Below are 22,491 nucleotides of genomic sequence, written 5' to 3'. Positions count from 1 at the left end.
TGTTGAAACGGGAGCTGGTTTGCAAGCTGTCAAAGTGGTTTGTGGCCATGGAGGGGCTTGTGGAAGCCTCAGAATAAGACCTCCCATCCCAAACTGCTGAATCAGACTGTGTGAGGGGGTGGGGGAGGGAGACATGCTGCCGGCTGCCTGACCCACCTGCCATGTCTAACCTCCTTTCCTCTGAAAAAAAAAAAAAAAATCACATCTCCCAGCTGCCTTCACAGCTAGTGATGCTGTCTGGTAAGACGTAGGCTGAAGTCCCTGGGGAGGGGGTCTGAACAAAAGGTAGTGTCCCTGGAAGAAAGTCCTCTGCCTGCTGCTCTCTTTCCTGCCTGACTAGGGACAGCAGTGCCGGGAGGTGCAGCAGCCACTTTGTGACCCTGAGGATGACACTAAGGAGGTCAGGGGAGGAATGAAGGAGGCCCCTCTCCCTTGTGCTGCCACCCCAGCCTGGGCTACTTCCTCTGGATGTCTGCTTATAAGAATGAAAAAGACATTTCCATTGGTGTCAGCGGGGGTTTGCCAGGGTTTCTGACGTTGAAAGCTGGGCATGTTCCTGATGGACTGTGGGCTTATGTGTATACCTCCCTACTTTTCAGGGCAAGTGAAAGTGCCAGTCGCTCAGTCATGTCCGACTCCTTGTGACCCCAGGGACTGTAGCCCACCAGGATCCTCTGTCCATTCTCCAGACAAGAATACTGGAGTGGGTTGCCATTCTCTTCTCCAGGGGATCTTCCTGACCCAGGGACTGAACCTGGCTCTGCAGCATTGCAGGCAGGTTCTTTATCATCTGAGCCACCAAGGAAGCCCATTTTTTGTGTGTGCATTTAAATGTGCATTAAGATTGCTATCTACACTGAATGTTGGTACCCACTGCTCTAAAGACTCTTGCCGAGCAACGAGGATATGCAGGAAATCCACTGTTAGCTCCCTGACACCCAGCCTCACCAGCCCTGGCTCCCGGGGATGACAGCCGCAGGCAGACGCTGGTATGCTGGATTGAAAGTGCTCGGAAACACAGAGGATCATGTGTGAGGTTTAAGGGTGTGCTTTCACAGGAAGGTCCGCTGGAGGTGGGCATGGCAACCCATTCTGGCATTCTTGCCTGGAGAATCCCATGGACAGGGGAGCCTGGCGGACTATAGTTCATGGGGTCACAAAGAGTCGAACATGACTCATCGACTAATACACTTTCACAGCTAAAAGCATCCTCAAGGTTATGGGCTTGATCCAGAAAGTTACTTACTCCCCTCCCTGCTGCTCCCCAAGCCCAACAACTTGGAAGTCACGTAGAGCTCAGCTGGCAGAGAGAAATTCAAGGATTTCTAACGCGAGTATCAGCACGCTGAGGTGGCAAGCGCTGGACCGTTGGGCGTCTGGGTTTAAATCATACAGGCGCAGAAGCAGATCGTGGTCTCTGTCTCTCTGCACACACACACCGTGTGGCTGCACACCTGACGTGGCTGTGTATGATGGACGCCCCCACGCCCTCCCTGTCTGTCTGCCCTGACCACAGACGGGGGCGTACGCACGCAGAGGTCCAGCTCTTGCGCTCGTCTGAAGCCCTGTGACCTGGAGGAATGTCATCACTTCACAGTATAATGCTCCTCAAATGCTACAGTGCAGAATGACCTGGAATGCTGGCTAAGATGCAAACTCAGGGACAGCAGCCGGTCGGGGTGGGGCCCGCATTCCTGACCACCTCCCAGGGGAGGGGACACCCCTGGCCAGTGGAGCAGACGCATTGAGCATCAAGGCTATGAGATTCATGACATCTTTCACTTCCGTGCTTCGGGAGAGGCTGTACGACTCTGATCCGCTATGTAAATGTAGCAGTACACGCACATACAAAAAGCCTGTATAACCCCCAGGATGGTTGGTACCAGGTCAGGAAGCAATCGCCTTCCACGTCATTTTACCAAAATCACGTTCGTCACTTAATGAAGAGCTTACCTTGAGCGGCTATGAATTTATTCTTCTCTTTATAACCCTAGAGAAATAAAATCAGATGTATGATTTTTCAGAATTGTCATTGTGGAAGGACTTTACGGTTAGGAAAGTAACGTGTATTTGTCGTGGAGAATTTGGAAAACACAGAAAACCAAGAAGAAACCTTGCCAGGAGTTTCAGAAATAACATGCTATTTTTGTGTATCCCTTGCCAGTATTTTTCTGTGACTGCCTTTCCAGATATGCAAGCAGACACACAGGTACAGATATATATTTTTTTAATTGGTTAATATGCACACATTCTCTTATACTGAATTTTTACAATAATTCGTAACTTATATCAAATGATCTTTTAAGGTTCAACTAAACTGGATTCGTAATAATCCATTCTATATGATTTTACTGCAAATTATTTAACTGGTCCCCTCTGTTCTGTTTGGTCAGTAAAATAAATGAGTATGGGCTTCCCAGGTGGCTCAGTGGTAAAGAATCTGCCTGCCAAGCAGGAGATCTGGGTTTGATTCCTGGAGCAGAAAAATCTCGTGGAGCAGGAAATGGCAACCCACTCCCGTATCCTTGTCTGGAGAATCCCATGGACAGAGGAGCCTGGTCAGTTACAGTCCATGGGGTTGCAAAGAGTCGGACATGACTGAGTGGCTAAGCAGCAGCAGCATAAACGAGCCTCCTCTGTGCTTATCTGCAACTTAGGAACAAGTCCCCAGCATAGATGCTAATTCAAAAGGCCCAGTGCTTTCCTGCTCTCTGTGTGGTGGCCGGTGTGGCCACCGGGTCCAGGAAAGTGTGGACAAGTTACCTTCCTGGCCCCGGGAAGAGGGGGTCCAGTGGTCCCCATCCACACTCAGCCCCCAGGTCCAGGTGTGAGTGTCACGCGGGGCTGGGAGTACTCACATCTATGTAGGACGCGTTGATGTAGTCTGAACACGGGGTTCCATCCACTTGGCTTAAAATCACCCTGGAATGGTCATCTGCAGAAAAAAACAACAATACAAAAACCGTGACATTAGGCCAGGGAATCACACGGAGGATTAAACACTGTGAGGGACGTAACCATGGTGACCACGGGACAGAAGGGAAGTCCTTCTTAAACGTTCCCAGGAGATGCTCAGTGTCCTGGGTGCAGGGACGCACCTGTTCCATCCAACACGGCACCTCGGCACCCAGGCCAGGCCAGGCCCCAGAAAGAGCTGAACACACCGGGGGGATGCTGACAGGTAAGAGCTTCAGGGCCCAGGAGTCGATGTGCTGGCCCTCAGGAGCACTTCCGCGGGCCACTCTCTCAGGCTTTCGAAGGGGAGCCTGTCCACCTCTGGACAGGTGGGCGTCAGGCCTGAGGGCTTGGGACTCCAGACCCCAGTGCTCATGCTCAGGTCTGCCCCGGAGCAGGCAGCTAACTGGACTCACACGGACGGACTGTGCAGGATGGACCACTGCCTGGAAGAGTCCGGCCTGTGGTTCCAGAATTTTCCAGTGTGTGAGGGCCAACCAGGGGGGGCTGTGTGTGTGTGTGTGGTGTGGGTGTGTGCGGTGTGTATGTGTATTTGTGTGTGTGAGTGGTGTGTGTGTGTGTGCATGGTGTGGGTGTGTGCAGTGTGTGTGTGTATTTGTGGGTGTGCAGTGGTGTTCTTGTATGCAGTGTGTGTAGTGTGTTGTATGTACATGAGCGTGGTGTGTATGTTTGTGGTATGTATGTACACATACATGTGGGGAGGTTTTAACCAGGCCCCATATGACTTACATGGGTCCATGTCACTTCTGCCTTCATGGGCCCCTTTCTCCATTAAAGAAAAAAATTACACATTCTATTTTATGACGGCATTGTGTGTGTGTGTGTGTGTGTGTGTGTGTGTGTACCAACTCGCTTCAGTTGTGTTTGACTCTGCAACATCATGGACTGTAGCCCGCCAGGCTCCTCTGTCCATGGGATTCTCCAGGCAAGAATACTGGAGTGGGTTGCCATTGCCTTCTCCAAGGGATCTTCCTGACCCAGGGATCGAACCCGAGTCACTTACACCTCCTGCATTAGTAGCTGCTATAAAGGTGAGCATGAGCCAGACTGGGTTAGGTATGTATTTCCTTCTGATTCTCAAAGAAGTTAGACCATTTCATGGGTCCCTCCAGTGGAGCAGCTCCAGCTCTGGGCCTCCATGCTGGTGTGTAAGCGGCCGACCACTCACAGGAGTAGAAATGTATGAAGGAGGCCCAGACTTGGGCCCAGGGTTCTAGGATCAAGCTGCTTCTGGGTTATTACTCTGTGCCGGGCAGTACTCGGTGGGTACTCTGCATGTATTTACTGCATTAATTATTGGATAGTTCTGCGTCCTGCTCCCTGCTTTGTCCCCTCTGAGTAGCCAGAGGACTGAAACTAACCGAGGACGGGGAGTGTGTGGTGTGGGTCTGGGGCAAAGATCCTGGTCACAGACTGGATGTCTCCCCTCTACACGGAGGGCTGCTGGCTTGACCACAAGCGGACGGGCTCAGACACCTGCTGTCTGGACACCATACCCTGCTCCTAGTGGAGGACAGGTCAGCGCAGGTCTGGGGCAGTCATGGCCCGCAGAAGGCAGCCAGGGTGTCAGACCCCAAACTCACAGTCCTCAAAGGCTCGGCCCTGAGACCCTCAGCCCTGAGGCAGAAAGAGCACCAGTGGAACACGCATCAAGCTAGTTTAACATGATTTGGAACAATTTACCCTTCTGAGGACAGCTATAGAAAGCCCGGGGTTAAAAATAGCCTTCTGGTTAGATTTAGCATCTTGCAGTTCTAAGAGCTTCCTGTCTTTTCATACTAAAACGTTACACTTCTGTCTTAAAACATCATTTCCTAAAATTATCCCTGGTTGGCGTCTTTTTCCAGAAAAGAGAAGGACGCGCACTCGCCACCGGGCGTGGGGCCGCTCCCACACGCAGCCACTCAACACCCCAGGCACACTGACCTCTGTCCTCAGAGCTCCCTGGGTTCACGCCAGGACTGGCTCCTGTCCCAGGGCATCTTGTAAATAGGATGCACTTACAGGGCTTCCTAGGTGGTGCCCATGGTAAAAAATCCACCTGCCAATGCAGGGGACTCAGCAGAGGGGGGTTGGATCACTCAGTCCAGAAGACCCCCTGGTGAAGGCAATGGCAACCCACTGCAGTATTCTTGCCTGAGAAAAATCTCAGGGACAGAGGATCCTGGCGGGTTGCAATCCACGGGGTCGCAAAGAGCTGAACACAACTGAGGGACTACATTTTCCCTTTCTTTCTCTGCGTGGGGAAGGGGGCGGGAGAGGGAAGGTATACGGGGCTGAGGGATTGGGCCCCTGCCCATCTCCCTGCCTGTTGACCCGACCCCACCCCGCGTACGAGCAGGGTCTCCCAGGCTTAGGGTCGGGGGAGCAGGCCTGGGAGCCCCCTGCACAACCCTCCCGTGATCCAGCTGCCCCAGGGCACTTCTGGCCAACTGCCCAGGTTAACCAGGTTGGCTTCTCCTGGGTCTCACCGATGCCAAAGCCAGATGCCCCCAGCTGGCCTCCTCCAGGGCACACCCCAGTGTTTCCAGGACACGGTTCTGTAAATGTGTCCTTGCACCAACGTGAAATGCTCACATCGGACAGAGTCCCCGGGCCCGTGGTGACCGCCAGCTCCTCAATTTCCTCTGGCCTGATACTCCTGGGCCGGGAGGGGCTGGGACAGGACCCACACTTTCACACTTGCAGAGAATGCCAGCTCCCTTCCATAGTACAAGCCAGAGGAACGTGGCTTAGACACGTCGGGCGTGAAGCAGGCCCTGCCGGGCCCTGCTGGGGACCCTCGGGGGGCGGGGGATGCCCCATCCTGGGCCACCAGAGGTAATTCCCACACCTGGCTGCTAACTCCGCTCCATGGAGCTCAGGCTGAAAGCACTCTTGATTGGCCAAGTAAACGTTACCTTTAGGAGGAAAACGGCTCAGCAATTAGAGGGAAATGTAGGCCAGGAACCTCGGAAAGGGCCTGGCAGCGAGCTGGCCCTCCACACACACGTCATGCAGTCAAAGCGCAAACTAAGCTACTTAATTCAACCAGGAACAGATGCTAACTTCCAAATACCCTAATTTTTATTCAGCGCAAATTAGGCCAAAGATCCCCAACCTCCTGCATGGCGTTTCTTTCCCTTGAGCTGTTCAAGCCATGGAACTTGCCTCTGATATGCCTCACCCAATTTAACAGCAAGTCCTCTCAGCGTGACCTTTGCTCTGAGTCTAGAACCTGACCATGGTCTAAGACACCCTCTCTGCTTGGCTGCCTGACCTGTCATCTCCCTGGCGCTCCCCTGGCTTCCTCTACAAATATGCGTGGGACAAAGACTACTTGGTTAATTTCTCTGGTTTTCGTTGACCCAAGTTCATGGTGGACTCTACAAACACACACACAAAAACCCAAACCAAAAGCACAAATAAATCCTATGCATGCAAAATAGGAATGAATTGCTTCTATCAGGTGCTGAAAATCCAGAGACCACATAGATTAGGTAGACCACAGCTTCTCTTACCCACAGGGCGATGGACTCAATTCTGGTCCTAAAAATCCACCCAAGAGCCACCTCGCTGAGGGCCAGCACAGGCCGGCTTGCTCTGCCCCACGGAGGTTCTGCCCGAGAAGGGAGGTCCCCCGTTTGTCGGGCCTCCAACGTGAACTCACCGGGGTCCTAGAGGCTGCCCTTCTGCCAGCCTGATGGCGAAGTGGACAGGAGGGCCCAGGCTAGAGAAATGACATCACAACTCACCCCACCCTGCCCCCCAGGCCAGCTTCTACGCAGGCATCTTGGAACACTGGGGGTCTGACTCGGCACCGAGGCCCCCAAAGCACAGCCCATCCAGCAACGCCCCTGGACAGGTGTGTCCACTCTGGCCCCGTCACCCCCTGGAGGCCACACCCCCCACCCATGACCCCCATCAGCTGCGGTGGTAAAGACTGGGACGCTTCAAGCCTTCCCACAGAGCTGCCAAAGCCCGACAGCTCTCTGAACTCTTGTCGCTCCTGATCCTGTACAGGAGCCTTGACGCTGGTGGCCCAGGGCACCGTGTCCAAGATGGGGAGATGCTTGGGACCAGTGGCTGCCCGAGACCAGGGCTCAAGGCTGGTCCACAGAGGGATCCCTGCCAGCCGGGGCAGGTGGCATCCTCTTGCCCCCATCTCCTCCCACCCAGGCAGCCCAGGTCTCAACAGTGAACACAGGCTTGGCAGCCAGACCACGAATGGCACAGGCTCTCAGAGCCCCAGGTGGGAGACAGACACCCAGACCCCCATGTGCGAAGGCTGAGCAGGTGTCCTGACCCGGGCCCTGCCCTCTGAGCAACTGGGCATCTGCTGCCTGGACAGGCAGAATCACCAGGAGCTGTAAAGCAAGGATGAGTGTCGTCAGAACACCACCGGTCATGTAAAAAAAAAGAGTAAAATCTTACTGGGAAGGATGTTGGGGTATCGGTTTTTTTCTCTGTTTTCTTCTTTATTGGCCAGTTCAAAAGTTCCTTGCACGTGTCCAGATGGCAGAGACTAGAAGAAAACACAGAGTCAGCACTAAACGTGAGGAATCCAGCACCTTGCCTACGAGCCTCCCTACCAAGCGCGGGAATCAAGAGAACGGGTCTCTGAGCAAACTACCTCCAGGGCTTTGCCCGTCCCTCTGCTCCTGCCCAGAGAAGCCTCTGCCTTGGGCACTGGGCCGGCCCTAGGCGGGGGCCGTGATGGAGACACAGGCCAATCTTCCCTGAGGCTTCCTTTCAGTGGGGCCGACGGGGATGCGGACAAAGTGATGACCCATAGCTGGACCCTGAGCTGCATCCAGGCCACCACTGGGCCTGTATGGCCAACAAACCCCTGGGACCCAGAAGCCCTGGTCTGGAGCAGGCCCAGCTCAGGGAGGTAGGAGGTGGCCGTGGCAGAGCTCTGCTCCAGGGGTGAGGACACAGACGCTGGGGCTGGAGGACGAGGAGGGTGATGCTGAAGGACTGTCCTCCCCTAAAGATGCGGCGTGGGCCAGCGGGACAGACATAGCTGCTGGCTCCTTGAAATGCAGACCTGGGCCCACCCCCCGTCAGCATCTCAGTTACCTGCATCCCAGGGGGCCTGCATGTTCCGCCCTAACCCTCCATTTGTCTTGAAGGGAAATCGGGTCTGGGGGCTCTGCTAGGGCCCCACAGCTGATGGGCAGCATAGCAAGTACGAGCCTCCATCCTGACTTCTAGTCCCTTCCACCACTCAGGGTCTCTCGGCTCTTGTTGGAGCCAAACCTCCTCCCACGTTTGCTCGCTGCTGGGGAGGGTCCATGCTCGGGGTTGGGGGGGGGCGGTGCTTCTCCAAGAGCACAGTGGGAAAGAGCCTTCTGAACCTCCTTCATCATCCAACCTGACCGTCGCGTGAACCAGGGGCCACTGGGACTCGAGTAAGTAGTGTTAACATTTATCGAGTATTTTCGATGGGCCGGGCACTGGGGAAGGGCTGCATCACCGGCATTCACAACCCACCCAGCATCAGGTGACACGAAGACCATCCCTCCTGTTCTGTAGATAAGCAAACAGAACCCCAAGGTGGTTGCGGAATCGTCCGAGTCACCTGCCTGGCAAGCAGCAGACAGTGGGAGGGGACCTGGAGCTGGCACCTGGACCCTGAGAAGGACACTATCTTCCTTGAAGTGTGGGGACAAGCAGGGGCTTCTGGTGGTCAGTGCCCAGGAGACTAGGGCCCAGCCTGGAGTCAAAGTCCTGAGTCAGGGTCCCCTTCTCCCAGGGTGGGGGTTTCTCCATCACTGACTGAGCCCCTGCCAGCCCGTGTCCTCTCCCCGCTCCATGCCCAACGGCCATAGGCAGAGGCTCTGCCCAGGTCAGTGTGGAGGCCAGCCCAGTGGGCACCTGGGCAAGCCAGTGGGCAAGGTCTCTGCCAGGCCAGTACCTCCACTGCCGCAGGGAGCTCTTGGCTCTTCATCAGAGCTCTTAACACTGAGCTTCCTGACCAAACCTCAACACGAAATGTGTTACCATGTTCTAGAGTCTTCTCTTTTGCACCTCAAAGCTATTTTTGACCCCAGCCCTGAAAATAAAAGAGTCATGAGACCTCTTATACAGAGTGAAGTAAGCCAGAAAGAAAAACACCAATACAGTATACTAACGCATATATATGGAATTTAGAAAGATGGTAACAATAACCCTGTGTACGAGACAGCAAAAGAGACACTGATGTATAGAACAGTCTTATGGACTCTGTGGGAGAGGGAGAGGGTGGGAAGATTTGGGAGAATGGCGTTGAAACATGTATAATATCATGTATGAAACGAGTTGCCAGTCCAGGTTCGATGCATGATACTGGATGCTTGGGGCTGGTGCACTGGGACGACCCAGAGGGATGGAATGGGGAGGGAGGAGGGAGGAGGGTTCGGGATGGGGAACACATGTATACCTGTGGCGGATTCATTTTGATATTTGGCAAAACTAATACAGTTATGTAAAGTTTAAAAATAAAATAAAATTAAAAAAAAAATTAAAAAAAAAAAAAAAAAGAGTCATGAGACCATCATGGCAGGGAGGGGGGCGGCGCATGATGTGATGGGTTAGTTAAAACCCACAGAATGTGCAACTCTGGAACTCTGATCTGACCTGCAGCTGTGATCATGAGTCAATATTAATTCAACAGTTGTGACGAATGTAAGACACTCAGGCAAGACGGCAATCACTGGGGAAAACCGTGCAGGAAGAACGAGTGTATGGGAACCTGGTACTTTCTGCACAATTTTTCTGTAAACCAAATCTGCTCTAAGAATGCTCTATTACAATTAATTAATTAAAAAAAAAAAAAAAGAAGTCTCCCTTTTCCTCCGAAGGTGAGGGGGGTGCGGGGCGGGGCTGAAGGAGTGGCTTGGAGACGTCCGAGTGGTGAGGATGAGCTGGGCTATGACACCCCAGCCATGACCCGAGAACACAGCCGGGACACGGGGTGACGTCCCGACTCCGTGGGCGGCGGCACAGGGGGCCACATGGTCAACAGAGGCAAAGCGCCCTGGGCCCCGTACCCCGTTTCCAAGCACACGGAAAGAAACAGCCCCTCCGAGCAGGCCAGCATTTCTCCCTGTCAGCCACCCAGGGAATTGCGTTTCTGAGCTCCGATGGCTCAGGACAAATAAGGGGGCTCCTGGGGGGAGCTCTGCCATTCCTGGGCCACTGCCATTGTGCCCAGGGTGAGTGCCATGCCTGTGGCCCCTGACGGATAAATAAATTGTGATCGATTGTTCTCTTATGTATGTTGGCTGAAAAGGGTTGTTGGTTGGTTTGAGGTGAGGTTTCATAGTAGCTCAGTTGGTAAAAGAATCTGTCTGCAATGCAGGAGACCTGGGTTCGATCCCTGGGTCGGGAAGGTCCCCTGGAGAAGGGAAATGGCAACCCACTCCAGTATTCTTGCCTGGAGAATCCCATGGACAGAGGACCTGCCGGGCTACAGTCCATGGGGTCGCAAGAGTTGGACACGACTGTACGACTAACTTTCCTTTCCTTTCCTTCCTTTCATCTCAAGGAACATGTGTGTTGCACACAAAGACACGCACACATTCCTTTCCCTCATCCTGGTGTGTACGTGCCGGGCCCTCCCCTTGGGGCGCCTCCCTGGGCCTTCCTGCAGCACTGAGGGTTAGGTCAGTTCCAGGCACTGGGCTTGAAATAACCCGCAGGGGAGGGACAGAGGCTCCTGGGAGGAGTTGTCTGGAAAGGGACGCCTGCAAGACTCAGCCAGGGGCCTGGAACAGCCTTTGCGAGCTCAGCATTCTACCTCGGCGAGTGGACAGCTGACTGGACCGTCACAGAAGTCGTCCTGAGCAGGATGGTGCTCAGACCCCTCTCCTGCAGACACGGGGCACACACCTTAGCTCTTTCATGGGCTGAGACACTCCTGCAGGGGTGGGGAGGGCCTCGTTTCACAGGAGAGGAAACCGAGGCAGAGGTGCCGCACGTTGCCCAAGCCCTCCAGGCTGGTGAGAAGCAGGCCTGGGCAGGCACGTGGGCAGCCAGCCTCCTGCCTCAGCACCTCCATCACCCCTCCAAACAGATCCCAGAGCCAGGGCCTTGTTAACTTCAAATTCATGTCACCTTCGATTGGCCAAGGCGCACGAGCCCAAACTCCTCTGGATCGACTACTCTGAGACCCATCCGTTTCCCTGCACAGATTCTGGGTGGGGAGCTCAGGACAGAGGGCAAGAAAAGGAAAAAGAGGAGTGTGCGCCCATGGCAAGCGTGGGCACCTGCGGAGCCACGCGTGGGCAGGTCGTGGTGGTCGCGATGCTCTTAGCAGGGGCTGCCTGCTCACTTGAGAGAGGAGAGGACTGGGGTCCAGAGCGGGGTGGGCAGTTGCTCAGGCTCCCCCAGAGCCAGGACCAGATTCCACGTCCTCTCTGAACTCTGACCTCTAGACCCTCCCTCTTGGCCCTTCCCTGAGCGGAGGCAGTGGGCGGGGGTGGCCGGAAAGGCTGCTTAGTGGCAGCGATGGGGTAAGCAGGGCAAGGTGCTCACTTTGGTTGCAAAGCGGAAAGGAGTATTCCAAAGAACCCAGGGGTTAAGAAAAATCACGTTTGATTTCAACATCTAAAAGACCCCTAAATAAACACACACACACACACACACAAATCCATGATGACCAAAATATCAAACTACTAAATAAAGGCAGGGTCAATTAACGGTGGGGTCACAAGCCCCATCAGAGCCTGGGGTCACAGGAGACACCAGGGGGACCCTGTCTTTATTTACAATTATTAATTGTATTTTGTTCCACAGGATGGCTTGGATCTATTTTTAAAAGCTGTATGAAAATAGTATCTATCCAGACAATGAGGTGTTTTGGAGTCCCCTTACACACTGCATCTGGGACAAGGGCCTTACCTGCCTGACTCTCTTCTCGGGCCCTAACTTCTGAGATTTGTGGCTCGGCCAGTGACTTCTGACTCAGCCCTCCCTCTGCAAGGCCAGTCACCAGCCTCCACGTGGAGAAACACAAATACCAAAGGAAACGGGATGAGAAAGGAGGTGGGGAAGCGGTCCTGCAGCCGCCTACTTGGATAGTCATTTTGAAAACTGGAGAATTAACTTCTGCTGTCAGGCTGAGGCTGCAAAACAATACTGCCTGGAGCTGTCTTTCACTATGACCTAATTTCCCCAAAAAAGGGACACATTTGGAAACAATTAAAAGGAAGCAAGATAAAGGCAAAAGAGGACTTGTGTTAAAAAAAAAAATAAGCCAAAAGTACAGTCTAAATGCACCATCAGCCTGCTGTTCCTTCCAGGGTTGCTTCTGGGTGAAAAGTCACTTGCTTGCAGCAGGAGTCACCCTGTCTTCAGAGACCACAATTGTACCATCTTTGCTTTTCACAAAGTCCCAGCCTCACGTTTGACCTGGGAGGTCATTAAGGCATCTTCCCACCCGGCTCGTTCATGATGAAGGAAACCGGCTTCAGGAGAAGAACTGATGCGTTGGGGCCGGGTGGCACAGGCAGAGTTGGGACCAGGCGGCCCTCCTGCTGGAAAGCCGCCCACTTTCAGGCTCGACGCCAGCGCGTGGACATTCACGAAATGAGGAAGATGAATAAACGGAGACTCAAACATGACCAGGGATAAACACTGAGCAGCCTTTCCCAGTGTCTGTCTGTCTGCTTGGGCACCCAAGTGTCTATCTGTCCACCTGTCCCTCCATCCCTCTATTGTTATCTGTGTGTGTATCTACCTATCCACCCACCTGTCTATCTCTCTATGTGTCTGTCTATCTAGCTGTCTGTCTGTCTCTCTACCTGTCTCTCTACCTGTCATCTATCTGTCTAGCAGCTTCACAATTCATGGGACATTAAATATTAGCAACTTAAGGGGAGGTATCATTATTGAACACTTGTATTTTTGTTGAGAGGAGGATCTGTTTGCTACCAGCCGGCTGGACCAGTTGGTTAAATTCATCTTAGTTAGCTTTGCCATTGTTGCTGCTGCTGCTGCTAAGTCGCTTCAGTCGTGTCCGACTCTGTGCAATCCCACAGACGGCGGCCCACCAGGCTCCCCGTCCCTGGGACGTTCATTTTGCCATTGTTAAGTTCATCGAAAACAGCGGTAGCAGGACCAACACCCTGACTCGGGCAGAATCACAGGGCTGTGGAGGCAGGGTGATGTTCCCTCACGGCCACCCCCTCGACTGTCTAACTGAGGTTGTGCAGGGTGGTCCGAGGGCTCCTTAGCTCTCAGCGTCAAATTGTCACCCCATGGTCCGCTCGCCCTGGTCGTGTGCATCTCTGGGATAAGGGTGCTGCCTTCTTACTTGATTCAGAACTCATCGCTCAGAGTGTGTGACTTGGAAGGAGGCTCTGAAGCTCCCCCTCAACCGTCTCATCTTATCAATGGGGATGAGGGTCAGCGGAGGGCATTGAGGCAGAAACCGGGTTTCCTTGGAACCCTGGTTCTGGGGCTGCGTCTTGGTGGATGTGAGCGTTCTGTGCCTTTGGGGTAATTTATCATGTAACACAACACCCCACATCCCAGCTCCCTTCCACATGACGAGACAGAGGGCCCAGACTCACATTGAACTCTTCCCGAAACCGCTTGCAGTCATCCGCCGAGCGGGCACGGATCTCATCCTCCAGGTGTGCCACGGGGATGGGGAAGTACTTCTTTGGCCCCGACGGGGACCTGCTGAGAAGCATCACCCTCTGCTGCTCTGTGGGGTCAACAGAAACAGGGGGCCGTTGAGCCGTGCTCCCATATGGGCCGGTGACTTACTAACCAGACAGACAGACAACCTTCTGGAGGAATGACGCAGCTGGAGAGGGTGTTCCTCTCAGACCATGAGCAGCTGAAGTCAAGCTCTGTCTCCTACAATATACCCTCATCACTCATCGTGATGGATAGACGGCCCCCTCTGGCTGGTGTTACCTGCTCTTGCCAATCAGAGATGCCTTATCCTCCCAGCTCACTCGCCCACCCAACCACCTACCCATCTTTCTGTCTGTCCCCTGCTCCTTCTACAAAGGGCTTAGGCACCTTCACACTCCAGGCTTGGAACAGAGTTGAGTAACGACAGGTTTCCGGGCACAAACTGGTAACACACTGGGGACCTGTCCAGATAGGAGGCTCCCGTGAGCATAAACTGGTAACACACTGGGAACCTGTCCAGATAGGAGGCCCCCATGGGCATAAACTGGTAACACACTGGGTACCTGTCCAGTTAGGAGGCCCCCATGGGCATGAACTGGTAACATACTGGGAACCTGTCCAGATAGGAGGCCCCCATGGGCATAAACTGGTAACACACTGGGTACCTGTCCAGTTAGGAGGCCCCCATGGGCATAAACTGGTAACATACTGGGAACCTGTCCAGTTAGGAGGCCCCCATGGGCATAAACTGGTAACACACTGGGAACCTGTCCAGTTAGGAGGCCCCCATGGGCATGAACTGGTAACATACTGGGAACCTGTCCAGATAGGAGAGCCCCATGGGCATAAACTGGTAACACACTGGGAACCTGTCCAGTTAGGAGGCCCCCATAGCCTTATCTTTGTAACAGATGGTCCTGGTTAACAAAGGTAACGACAGTAACTTTTGCAACAGTTACTCAAACCCCATCAGCTTCAGGAGAAATAAGACAAAGCACCCCTGGGTTTTTGAGGGGGAGGGGCTAGAGGCTTCGAAAAGGAGAAGGGCCAGACTGCAAGGGGGTCCCTGGACAAGCTGCCTCCACAAACTCAGCGAGACAGACAGCGACCCCCAAGGCATGTGCTTCCCGTCCTAGAGCACGAGCCGCTGCCCTCCACGAGGCCACATTGCTCTGCTGTCACTCGTGGCAGGGCCAGTCCCCACCTGCAGAGTTGTTCCTACGCCCCATCAAGAACTGCCCCCAAGGGCTCACCCCTCCCAGAGACGGACACTCCAGAATGAGCTAGGCAGCCTCGCCAGCCACACCCTCCTCACCCCATCCGGGCTGTTAGGGCGGGCAGGGCAGGAGCAGGAGGCAGGAAGGAGGGGCCTGGAGGCCACGTGCCATCATCTAAGCATGGTCGCGGGTTCCCCCAGCCCCGCAAAACTGCCCTCCTGGATCTGGCCGAGGTCCCTCGCTACTGAGAACTCTTTGCAGAGTCCTGGGTCAGTTCTGCAATTCAGGTGAAGTCTGACAGCACTTCTGTTCCCCCAAACCACGGAACCAGTCAGCAGCAAGCTGACTGAGGAAGTTGTAGTCACTGGTGTGAACTGGTATTTTTAAAAGCCTCTGCCTCACGCACCTCTCTCGGACATCTCAACACGTGGGAAGAACACCAATGTGCCTTTGTAAAGGGGCATTTACAAGTCAGTAGCTGAATCTGGAACCTAAGAAAAATGATAGGGAATGCCCCTGACCCTCCGCGTTGCTCCATCAATTCCCTTCTTTCATCTGACCTGAAAGGCAGTGCGGATTCGGGGGCCAGGGGGCCCTTCTGAAAAGGTTGGTGATGAGCCCACCCGTCTCATCGAAGGCTGATCTAAGACTCCCTGATAAATGTTAGATGTTTCAAAATCCTGTAAAAACGACAGGATGTGGAACACCGTCTCCCTCCAAAGCCACAAACTGAAATGCCTCAAACGTCTGTTTCACACCGGAGAGAAAATGACGAAAGGTCTGAAACGGGGAAGCACTGATTATAAAAGACAGCATGATGCCAGGTGATGGCAGATGAGAGTCGCAAAGCTGGAGGGGTTTATCATTCAAACGTTAAGCTGCGAGGAAGGCACGCCTCCGCCCAGCCCCGTCCGGGTTCCCCCTTACCTTGCTCTTCGAGGATCCCGTTGGGCATCTTCTTGTCGTTGGCACTGACCACCGCCTTCCTCTGCTTCCGGAACCTTAGAGATACAGACTGTTAGGGGCTCAGTCCAGGGAGCTGGCCCAGAGCCCAGGGAGCCGGCCCAGAGCCCAGGGCCCCGGGGTGACCCAGCAGGGGATACCCAGCAGGGGATACCCACCAGGTGAGCCGGGAGAAGCTGTTTCTGTTGCTCATGGCTGAGCCGCTGCCCGCCCGGGTCCCGGGTCCCTGCCCGCAGCCCTGCCTTCAGCCACCCAGCTCCGCCCGCCCGCCCCCAGTCACGGCCTCCCTCTCCACATCATTTCCTCCCCAGCAGGTCGGGGCGAGTCAGCGGCCCGGACACTCCTACCTGAAGAAGTAGGCGGCGAGCAGCAGAAAGAGCAGGAAGACTAGCAGGGGCAGCAGGAGCCAGGCCAGCAGGGGCTGCGGCGTGCCGGGGGCCGGGGGGCCTGGTGGGGGGAGCGGGCCCCCCGTCAGGACTCCCACACGAGGGCAGTGGGGGTCTGGGCAGGGGGCGGCCCCCAGCACCAGGCTCACTCACGGTGTGCGGAGCGGCGCCCACCCCACCAGCCCCTCTTCCCTGACGCCAGACCTGGCTTCACAGGCCACTGATTAGCCCCTGCCCCATTGGCCCTTCTTCCCGGACACCAGCGCCCAGCTTCACAATTTGCAAAGCAATCCCTCCCTATGGACCCTTCTTCCTCATACCAGAACCCCACTTAACAGTTTGTAAACCCTCTCCTTCAACAGTCCTTCACCCTGGACACCAGCACCCAACTTTACACAGGTTGCAAACTCTCTCCTTCCAGAGCCCCTCATCTCGGATGCTGACTCCCCGCTTCACAGGTTTGCCATGCAGTCCACCATCCTGGTCGCTGGTATCGACCCAGGCGCCTCCACTTAGATGCCCAGAGGTGTCATTGAGAAGAGCCCAATCCAGGGATCCAGTTACCTGACTGGCCGGAGGCCCCCTGCTGCAGGGTAGGGAGGGCCCAGACCCCCATGTGGCCTGTTTCCCCAGGTCCTGCGTACCTGACGCTCCCCATAACAGGAGATGGAGGACAGAGGGGGTGCAGACGTCCCCCTGCTCTGTCCCAGGATAGGTGAGGAGCCCCCCAGGCCTCCATACGAGCTCAGGGCACAGGCCAGCAGCCTGACCTTCGGCTGGACAGACCTGTTGCCACATGGTGAGCCGGCCTCTCAGAGCTGCGAGCTCCTGATCCCGCTTCCCGATCCTGCCTCCTGATCCCGCCTGCCCAGACTCACCCTTGCTCCCCCTTCACCCCTTACCTCCACCGGCAGGTTCCCCCATCCCTGGACACAAAATGGCTGCCCGCGACCTGCCCTCCAAGCCCGAATTCCAGCAGGCTCTGGTGGCCTGGCTGCCACCCTCAGACCCCACCTTCTCCCCCGACACTGACTCAGCTCCTGCCTCCTCAGGATGTCCCCTTCCTCACCAAATTGCCCTCACTCCCCAAGGAGCACCTCACATTCCAGGGCAGTCCCGCAAGGACCGGGGCTGAATGGCCCAAGCCCCCAGAGAGGGGCTGTGCACATGGACAGAAGTGACCGATCACAGTGGCAAATGGGATTCCCCGCTCTGGCTTTCTGTCAGATGTCGCAGCTGCCTCTCTTCTGGAAGGCGGAGGTCAGGTGGGGACCCCCAGGGACCAGCAGGCCGGGGGGGCTCGGGAGAGCTGGGGGTGTGCCTGGCTGTCTTGCTGGACTGGACATATCTCAACCCCAACCCACTGGGACCAAGGAAAGATGCAGCTCAAGAGCTTAATTCTCTAATTCACCAAAAGGAGAAATCTCCAATTTTATGTAAAAATGATCGGATTTTTAAATATTGGTGAGCAATTCAGTCTAAATGCAGTTTTGAAAGCCAAACTGGGCCTCCGCAGGCTGGGTTGTGTCCCACCCAGGGCCACCAATGGGCTCTGCATGGGAAGTCGGTGTGGTGACTAAGAGGAAATTTGAGTCACTTTCTGTTTTCATTTCACACTGAGGTAGCTCAGACTGGGTGGGGCTGAGGGTCCAAGAAGAGGGAGCAGAGGGGGGTTTTCCTGGAGGTAAGTAGGCTGGTGGTCTACTCGGGGCAGCCTTCCCCCCAGATCTCCCCCAACTCTATGCAGCCAGTACTCCAAGTCAGGTGTGGACAGATGTTTGTGCAAATACACATGCCCACACACCTGAGAGGTGTGCATGTGTGTGCACTGGTGTGCATGGAATCTGGTCTTGGAAATTAAAAGTCGGGGGCTGTCCTGGGAGTTCTGGCCTTACCAGTGCATCTGCGCACTTCAGCTTGTGCAGACCACCGACTGGGATGGACGGCCCTGTGAGGCAGGGCTGGGCAGCGGTGGGTGGGGAAGCCCCTTGGTTCTGCCTCAGCCCTGTGTGTGCTAAGTCACTTCAGGCATGTCCGACTCTGTGCAACCCTATGGACTGTAGCCCACCAGGCTCCTCTGTCCATGAGATTCTCCAGGCAAGGATACTGGAGTGGGTTGCCATGCCCTCCTACAGGGGATCTTCCCCAGCCAGGGATCGAACCTGCGTCTCTTATGTCTCCTGCATTGGCAGGCAGGCTCTTTACCACTAGCACCACCTGGGAAGCCTCTGCCCCAGAGATCTGAGTTATCAGTCAGTCATTTTATTTCTAGGTGAGCCTAGGACTGGGGAGCCAGTCACCCTGGTGGTGCCCCTGGTGCCACCTCCAGGCGCATCAACACCACTGCGACGTTTCTTCCCTACTTTGGGGCAAAGTATGCTCTGCCAGGTTGAAAAGTTTTGCTAAATGATCCTGCAGCTGCTGAGCCCTGGGCCAGCAGAGGCCAGCTTCTCTCTGCCTGGCCCAGGGAAGCATCATCCCAAGGGCCCCAGGCTGCAGTGCTTTCCAGTGACCCAGTACCCAGAGTGCCAGCTTGGAGCAAGGCAGTGTGCTGAATGCAGTTTCTATTTGCTGCCATTTCTGGTCTTTCTTTTCTGTGGCTGTGGATTTCTCTGGAGTTTCAAAATGAAGACAGTGCTGCTAGATGCCAAAGATCCAGGTCAGGCACCTGGAACTGCTCTCCTGGCCGGAGACTTAGGTCAGCAGCGAACCTCAATTCTCCCCGGTCTCAGGGGCCTTTGTAGGAGGTTTATTCAAAGTCAGGAAATCATGTGAAGCCCTCAGGCTGGATGGGGCTTGAATTCCTGACCCCAGGCTGAATGGTACCAACGCTAATCACCTTGGTGTACCTCTTTCTGGAGGGAAGTTGATAGTTTTTGTTTTCCTGAAGGCTCACCATGACCAAGTCGTGGTGCTTACTTTCATGGGTCAACTTGACTGGCCACAAAGGGCTCAGATAATTGGTTAATATATCTGAGTAATCTGGGTGTTTCTAGAGGGACGCTGTTTGAATGAGAATCAACGTCTGAGTTGTTATTCTGAGAAAAGCAGACTGCCCTCCTCACGGTGGGTGGGCCACATCCGATCAGTTGACGGTCTGAACAGAACAAAAAGCCGGAGCCTCCCCGTGAGTAAGAGGGACTTCTTCCTGCCTGACTGCCTTCCAAATGGGGCATCACGCCTTCTGCTTCTAGAGCAGCCTGCCAGTCTCTGGACTGAAACTAGGGCACTGGCTCTGCAGATTTTGGACTTACAGCCTCCACTATCGAGTGAGCCAGGTCCTTGTAATAAGTGTAAGTATAGACATAAGTATACATCTTGTGGACTCCATTTTTCTGAAGAACCCTGACCCAGCCCTATCACAGAAGTCCTGGAGTGCTACGTCTGGGAGTCTCGGGGGAAGGATGGGGTGGGGTTGGAGTAGCCGGGTGGGACTAACAGCCCCAGGGGCAGGGGGAGGGGGTCCAGCCCCCCGCTGGTTACAGGCTCCTGCTGACCCACCACGGGCAGGAGCCAGCAGACATAGACAGGCCTACAAGTCTACCCGGGAGGCGTGGGGTGCCCAGGATGCCCCCATCAGCTCCTTGGGGGCTCAGAACTCACCCAGTGGGGTCTCCCTCTGTGTCAGGCACACGTCCAAGAAGGAGATGCTAAAAGATGCTGGACAGCCAGCTCTCTGGGCGGTGAGAGTCTGGCCAGGGAACAGGCCGCCTCCAGCACAGTTTTCTGCTACAAACAGCCAACACTGAGGAGTCCTCCACACCCCAGCACGGCTATCTCCCTTAATCAGCTCAGCACTGGCCGAAGTGGGTACTATCATCACATCTCGCAAATGGTGACACCGAGGCACAAGGCGGTGCAGCGAGTTACTCAAGGCCGAGGCTCAGTGGCAGAGCTAGGTGTGAACACAGGTGGGCGATTCAGCAGCGTTTGTTCTTGCTTCTCCTCTCCTCTCCTTCCCTGCTCTTCTTTTAACTTTGCGTAGCATTTACTTTGTCTTATGGAGGTGAAATTTACCAGCTATAAAACACACCCATTCTGAGCACGCAATTCAATGTGTTTTAGTAAATTCACAGTCGTGCAGCCATCACCAGCATCCAGCTTTAGAACTTCACCAGCCCACTGAGGTCGCTCCTGCCCATCTGTGGTCAATCCCCGTCCCCCGCCCCAGCCCCAGTCAGACACTCGTACACGGCCGCCAGCAGTGATCAGCCTGTGCCGGGCATCTCGCTCATGTGGGACCATGTGACGTGTGCTCTTCCTTTCCCTGTCTGGGCACCTAGCATGTTTCTCTTGCCACATGTATCCAGCATTCTTTTCCCTTTCCTCCTTTCTAACTTCCAACGTATGAAATCAGTGACAGGCTAGAGTAAGAACCCCCCGTGGATCTGCCTCCAGACTTTCTTGGATCAACCCTGTGGGTCCACAGCCCTGCCCACCTCCTGCCCGGCCACTCACTCTTTTCCAGGTCACCCCTAGACCCCTCATCCCTTTCTTCTGCATACTCAAGTATGCGTCTCTAAAAGGTACAGACGCTTTGTTGTTCAATCGCTAAGTCGTATTCGACTCTTTGCGACTCCATGGACTGCAGCACGCCAGGCCTCCCCATCCATCACCAACTCCTGGAGTTTATTCAAACTCATGTCCATCGAGTTGGTGATGCCATCCAACCATCTCACCCTCTGTCATCCCCTTCTCCTCCTGCCTTCTGTCTTTTCCAGCATCAAGGCCTTTCCCAATGAGTTGGCTCTTTGCATCAGGTGGCCAAAGGATTGGAGCTTCAACATCAGTCCTTTCAATGAATATTCAGGGTTAATTTCCTTTAGGATTGACTGGTTTGATCGCCTTGCTGTCCAAGGGACTCTCAAGAGTCTTCTCTAACACCACAGTTTGAAAGCATCAATTCTTCGGCACTCAGCCTTCTTTACGGTCCAGCTCTCACATCAGTACATGACTACTGGAAAACCCATAGCTTTGACTACATGGACCTTTGTCTCTTATTTTCTTTTAAATAAACCCAACTACTATACCAATATCTCATCATCCAAAATATTAATTTCTTAGTGAATGTCATCAAACGTCATGCCAGCGTTTAAATACCTGCTATGGACTCATCAGTGTTTGTTCAGGATTGGTCTGAACTGGGTCCCTCACAGTGGAGTGTTTTTCCTGCTCCCACTGGAGCTGATCCGACTCTCAGCCCGGGCTTATGTCTGCTGCCTTCTGAGTGCCCAGCTTTGCTCCGGTCAAATCCTGGGTACCTGTTCCTAGCCAGCTTGATTTACAGACTCACAATGTCAGAAGCAGGCTGAGGAAGCCACCTACCTGCCCATCACCTCGCAAGCGCATCAGGAGGAGAGGGAGGGGGCCGTGGGGGCGGGAGGGCAGAGAGGAAGAGGCAGCGGGGTCTTACCTGCGGTCGTGGAGGTCCAGTTGCTCTGAGCGGTGGTGGTGGTGGTGGTCTCGTTGCCCTTGAGAGCCTTGGCGAGGGGCAGGCTAACACCGGCCAGCAGGAACGGACAGAAGGGCTCCATAGTGACCCTGGAAGAGGCAGGAGGGGCTCAGAGGACTCGCCACCGCCCACCTGGGGCTGGCCAGCCTCCATGAGGCGGGAAGCTCAAGGAAGACACAGAGGGACCCAGGAACAAAAACAAACAAACAAACAAAAAAAAAGGGTGGGCCGGGGATCAGGGTGGCCTGGGGGTGCTTTGGGAGAGGTCTGTCTAGCAGGAGAGGTCTGTGTACTGGCACGATTTCCACCTGCACTTGGGAATTAATTTCAACTTAGAACAAGCCTGGTTAGGAATTCCATGACTACCCTTAGGTTATAGACACTCCTGCTGTTCAGGTTAGTTTCCTTTTTTGTTTGTCTGTTTTAAGGGGGAGAGAGGAGACAAACAAGAACTTGGACGTGCCTGGGGAGAGAAGACTCTGAGAACAACACGCCGCCTGGGATTCTGAGTGGCAGCTTCACAGCCCTTCAAAGAGGCGGTTCACCCTGGCTTCTGGATTGCCGCCGACGGTAACTTGCTGAACATGTAGGAGCAGTTCGATGCCCGCCGGGACATGGCGTTCCTGTGCTGCCTCACGACAGCATCACTGCCCTCGGGAAGGATCACGGGCTCAGGGAGGAGTGGGTTGACCGGCCTGTGGTCACAGGACTGGGGGATCGGGAGTGGGGCTCCGGCCACCTGCACAGGATCCACCTCTGCTGTCCCCGTGGTCATAACCGCAGCCACAGCCTGGCCCTTATTCCCAGGTGCTGGCCTGGACTGCCTCCCACCCAAGCTACAGGAAAAGGTTCCCGAATACTTCCAGCGCCCGGTCATCCACTGGTC

At 54.7% G+C, this 22,491-nt stretch overlaps 1 protein-coding gene across 4 annotated transcripts in view; it reads right to left on the bottom strand.

The window, feature by feature from the left end:
• Positions 1–22,491, bottom strand: part of PTPRE (protein tyrosine phosphatase receptor type E) — a 178,976-nt gene that overhangs the window by 23,691 nt on the left and 132,794 nt on the right. For 3 of the 4 annotated variants that reach the window (XM_055559921.1, XM_055559923.1, XM_055559922.1), the window contains 7 exons: positions 21,567–21,694; positions 16,115–16,214; positions 15,732–15,805; positions 13,515–13,651; positions 7,390–7,480; positions 2,859–2,935; positions 1,954–1,990 (listed from right to left, as the gene is read on the bottom strand). In XM_055559921.1, coding sequence (XP_055415896.1) covers positions 1,954–1,990; positions 2,859–2,935; positions 7,390–7,480; positions 13,515–13,651; positions 15,732–15,805; positions 16,115–16,214; positions 21,567–21,687 — 637 coding nt within the window. In that variant the 5' untranslated portion in view covers positions 21,688–21,694. Of the gene's footprint in view, positions 1–1,953; positions 1,991–2,858; positions 2,936–7,389; positions 7,481–13,514; positions 13,652–15,731; positions 15,806–15,925; positions 16,043–16,114; positions 16,215–21,566; positions 21,695–22,491 lie in introns of those variants that run through there. The other variant, XM_055559924.1, reaches the window with a different exon arrangement.

Source organism: Bubalus kerabau, chromosome 22, assembly GCF_029407905.1.
Source record: "Bubalus kerabau isolate K-KA32 ecotype Philippines breed swamp buffalo chromosome 22, PCC_UOA_SB_1v2, whole genome shotgun sequence".
Lineage (NCBI taxonomy): Eukaryota > Metazoa > Chordata > Mammalia > Artiodactyla > Bovidae > Bubalus > Bubalus kerabau.
Note: the sequence above shows the minus strand (reverse complement) of the source record. Positions and strands in the feature narration are given on the sequence as shown.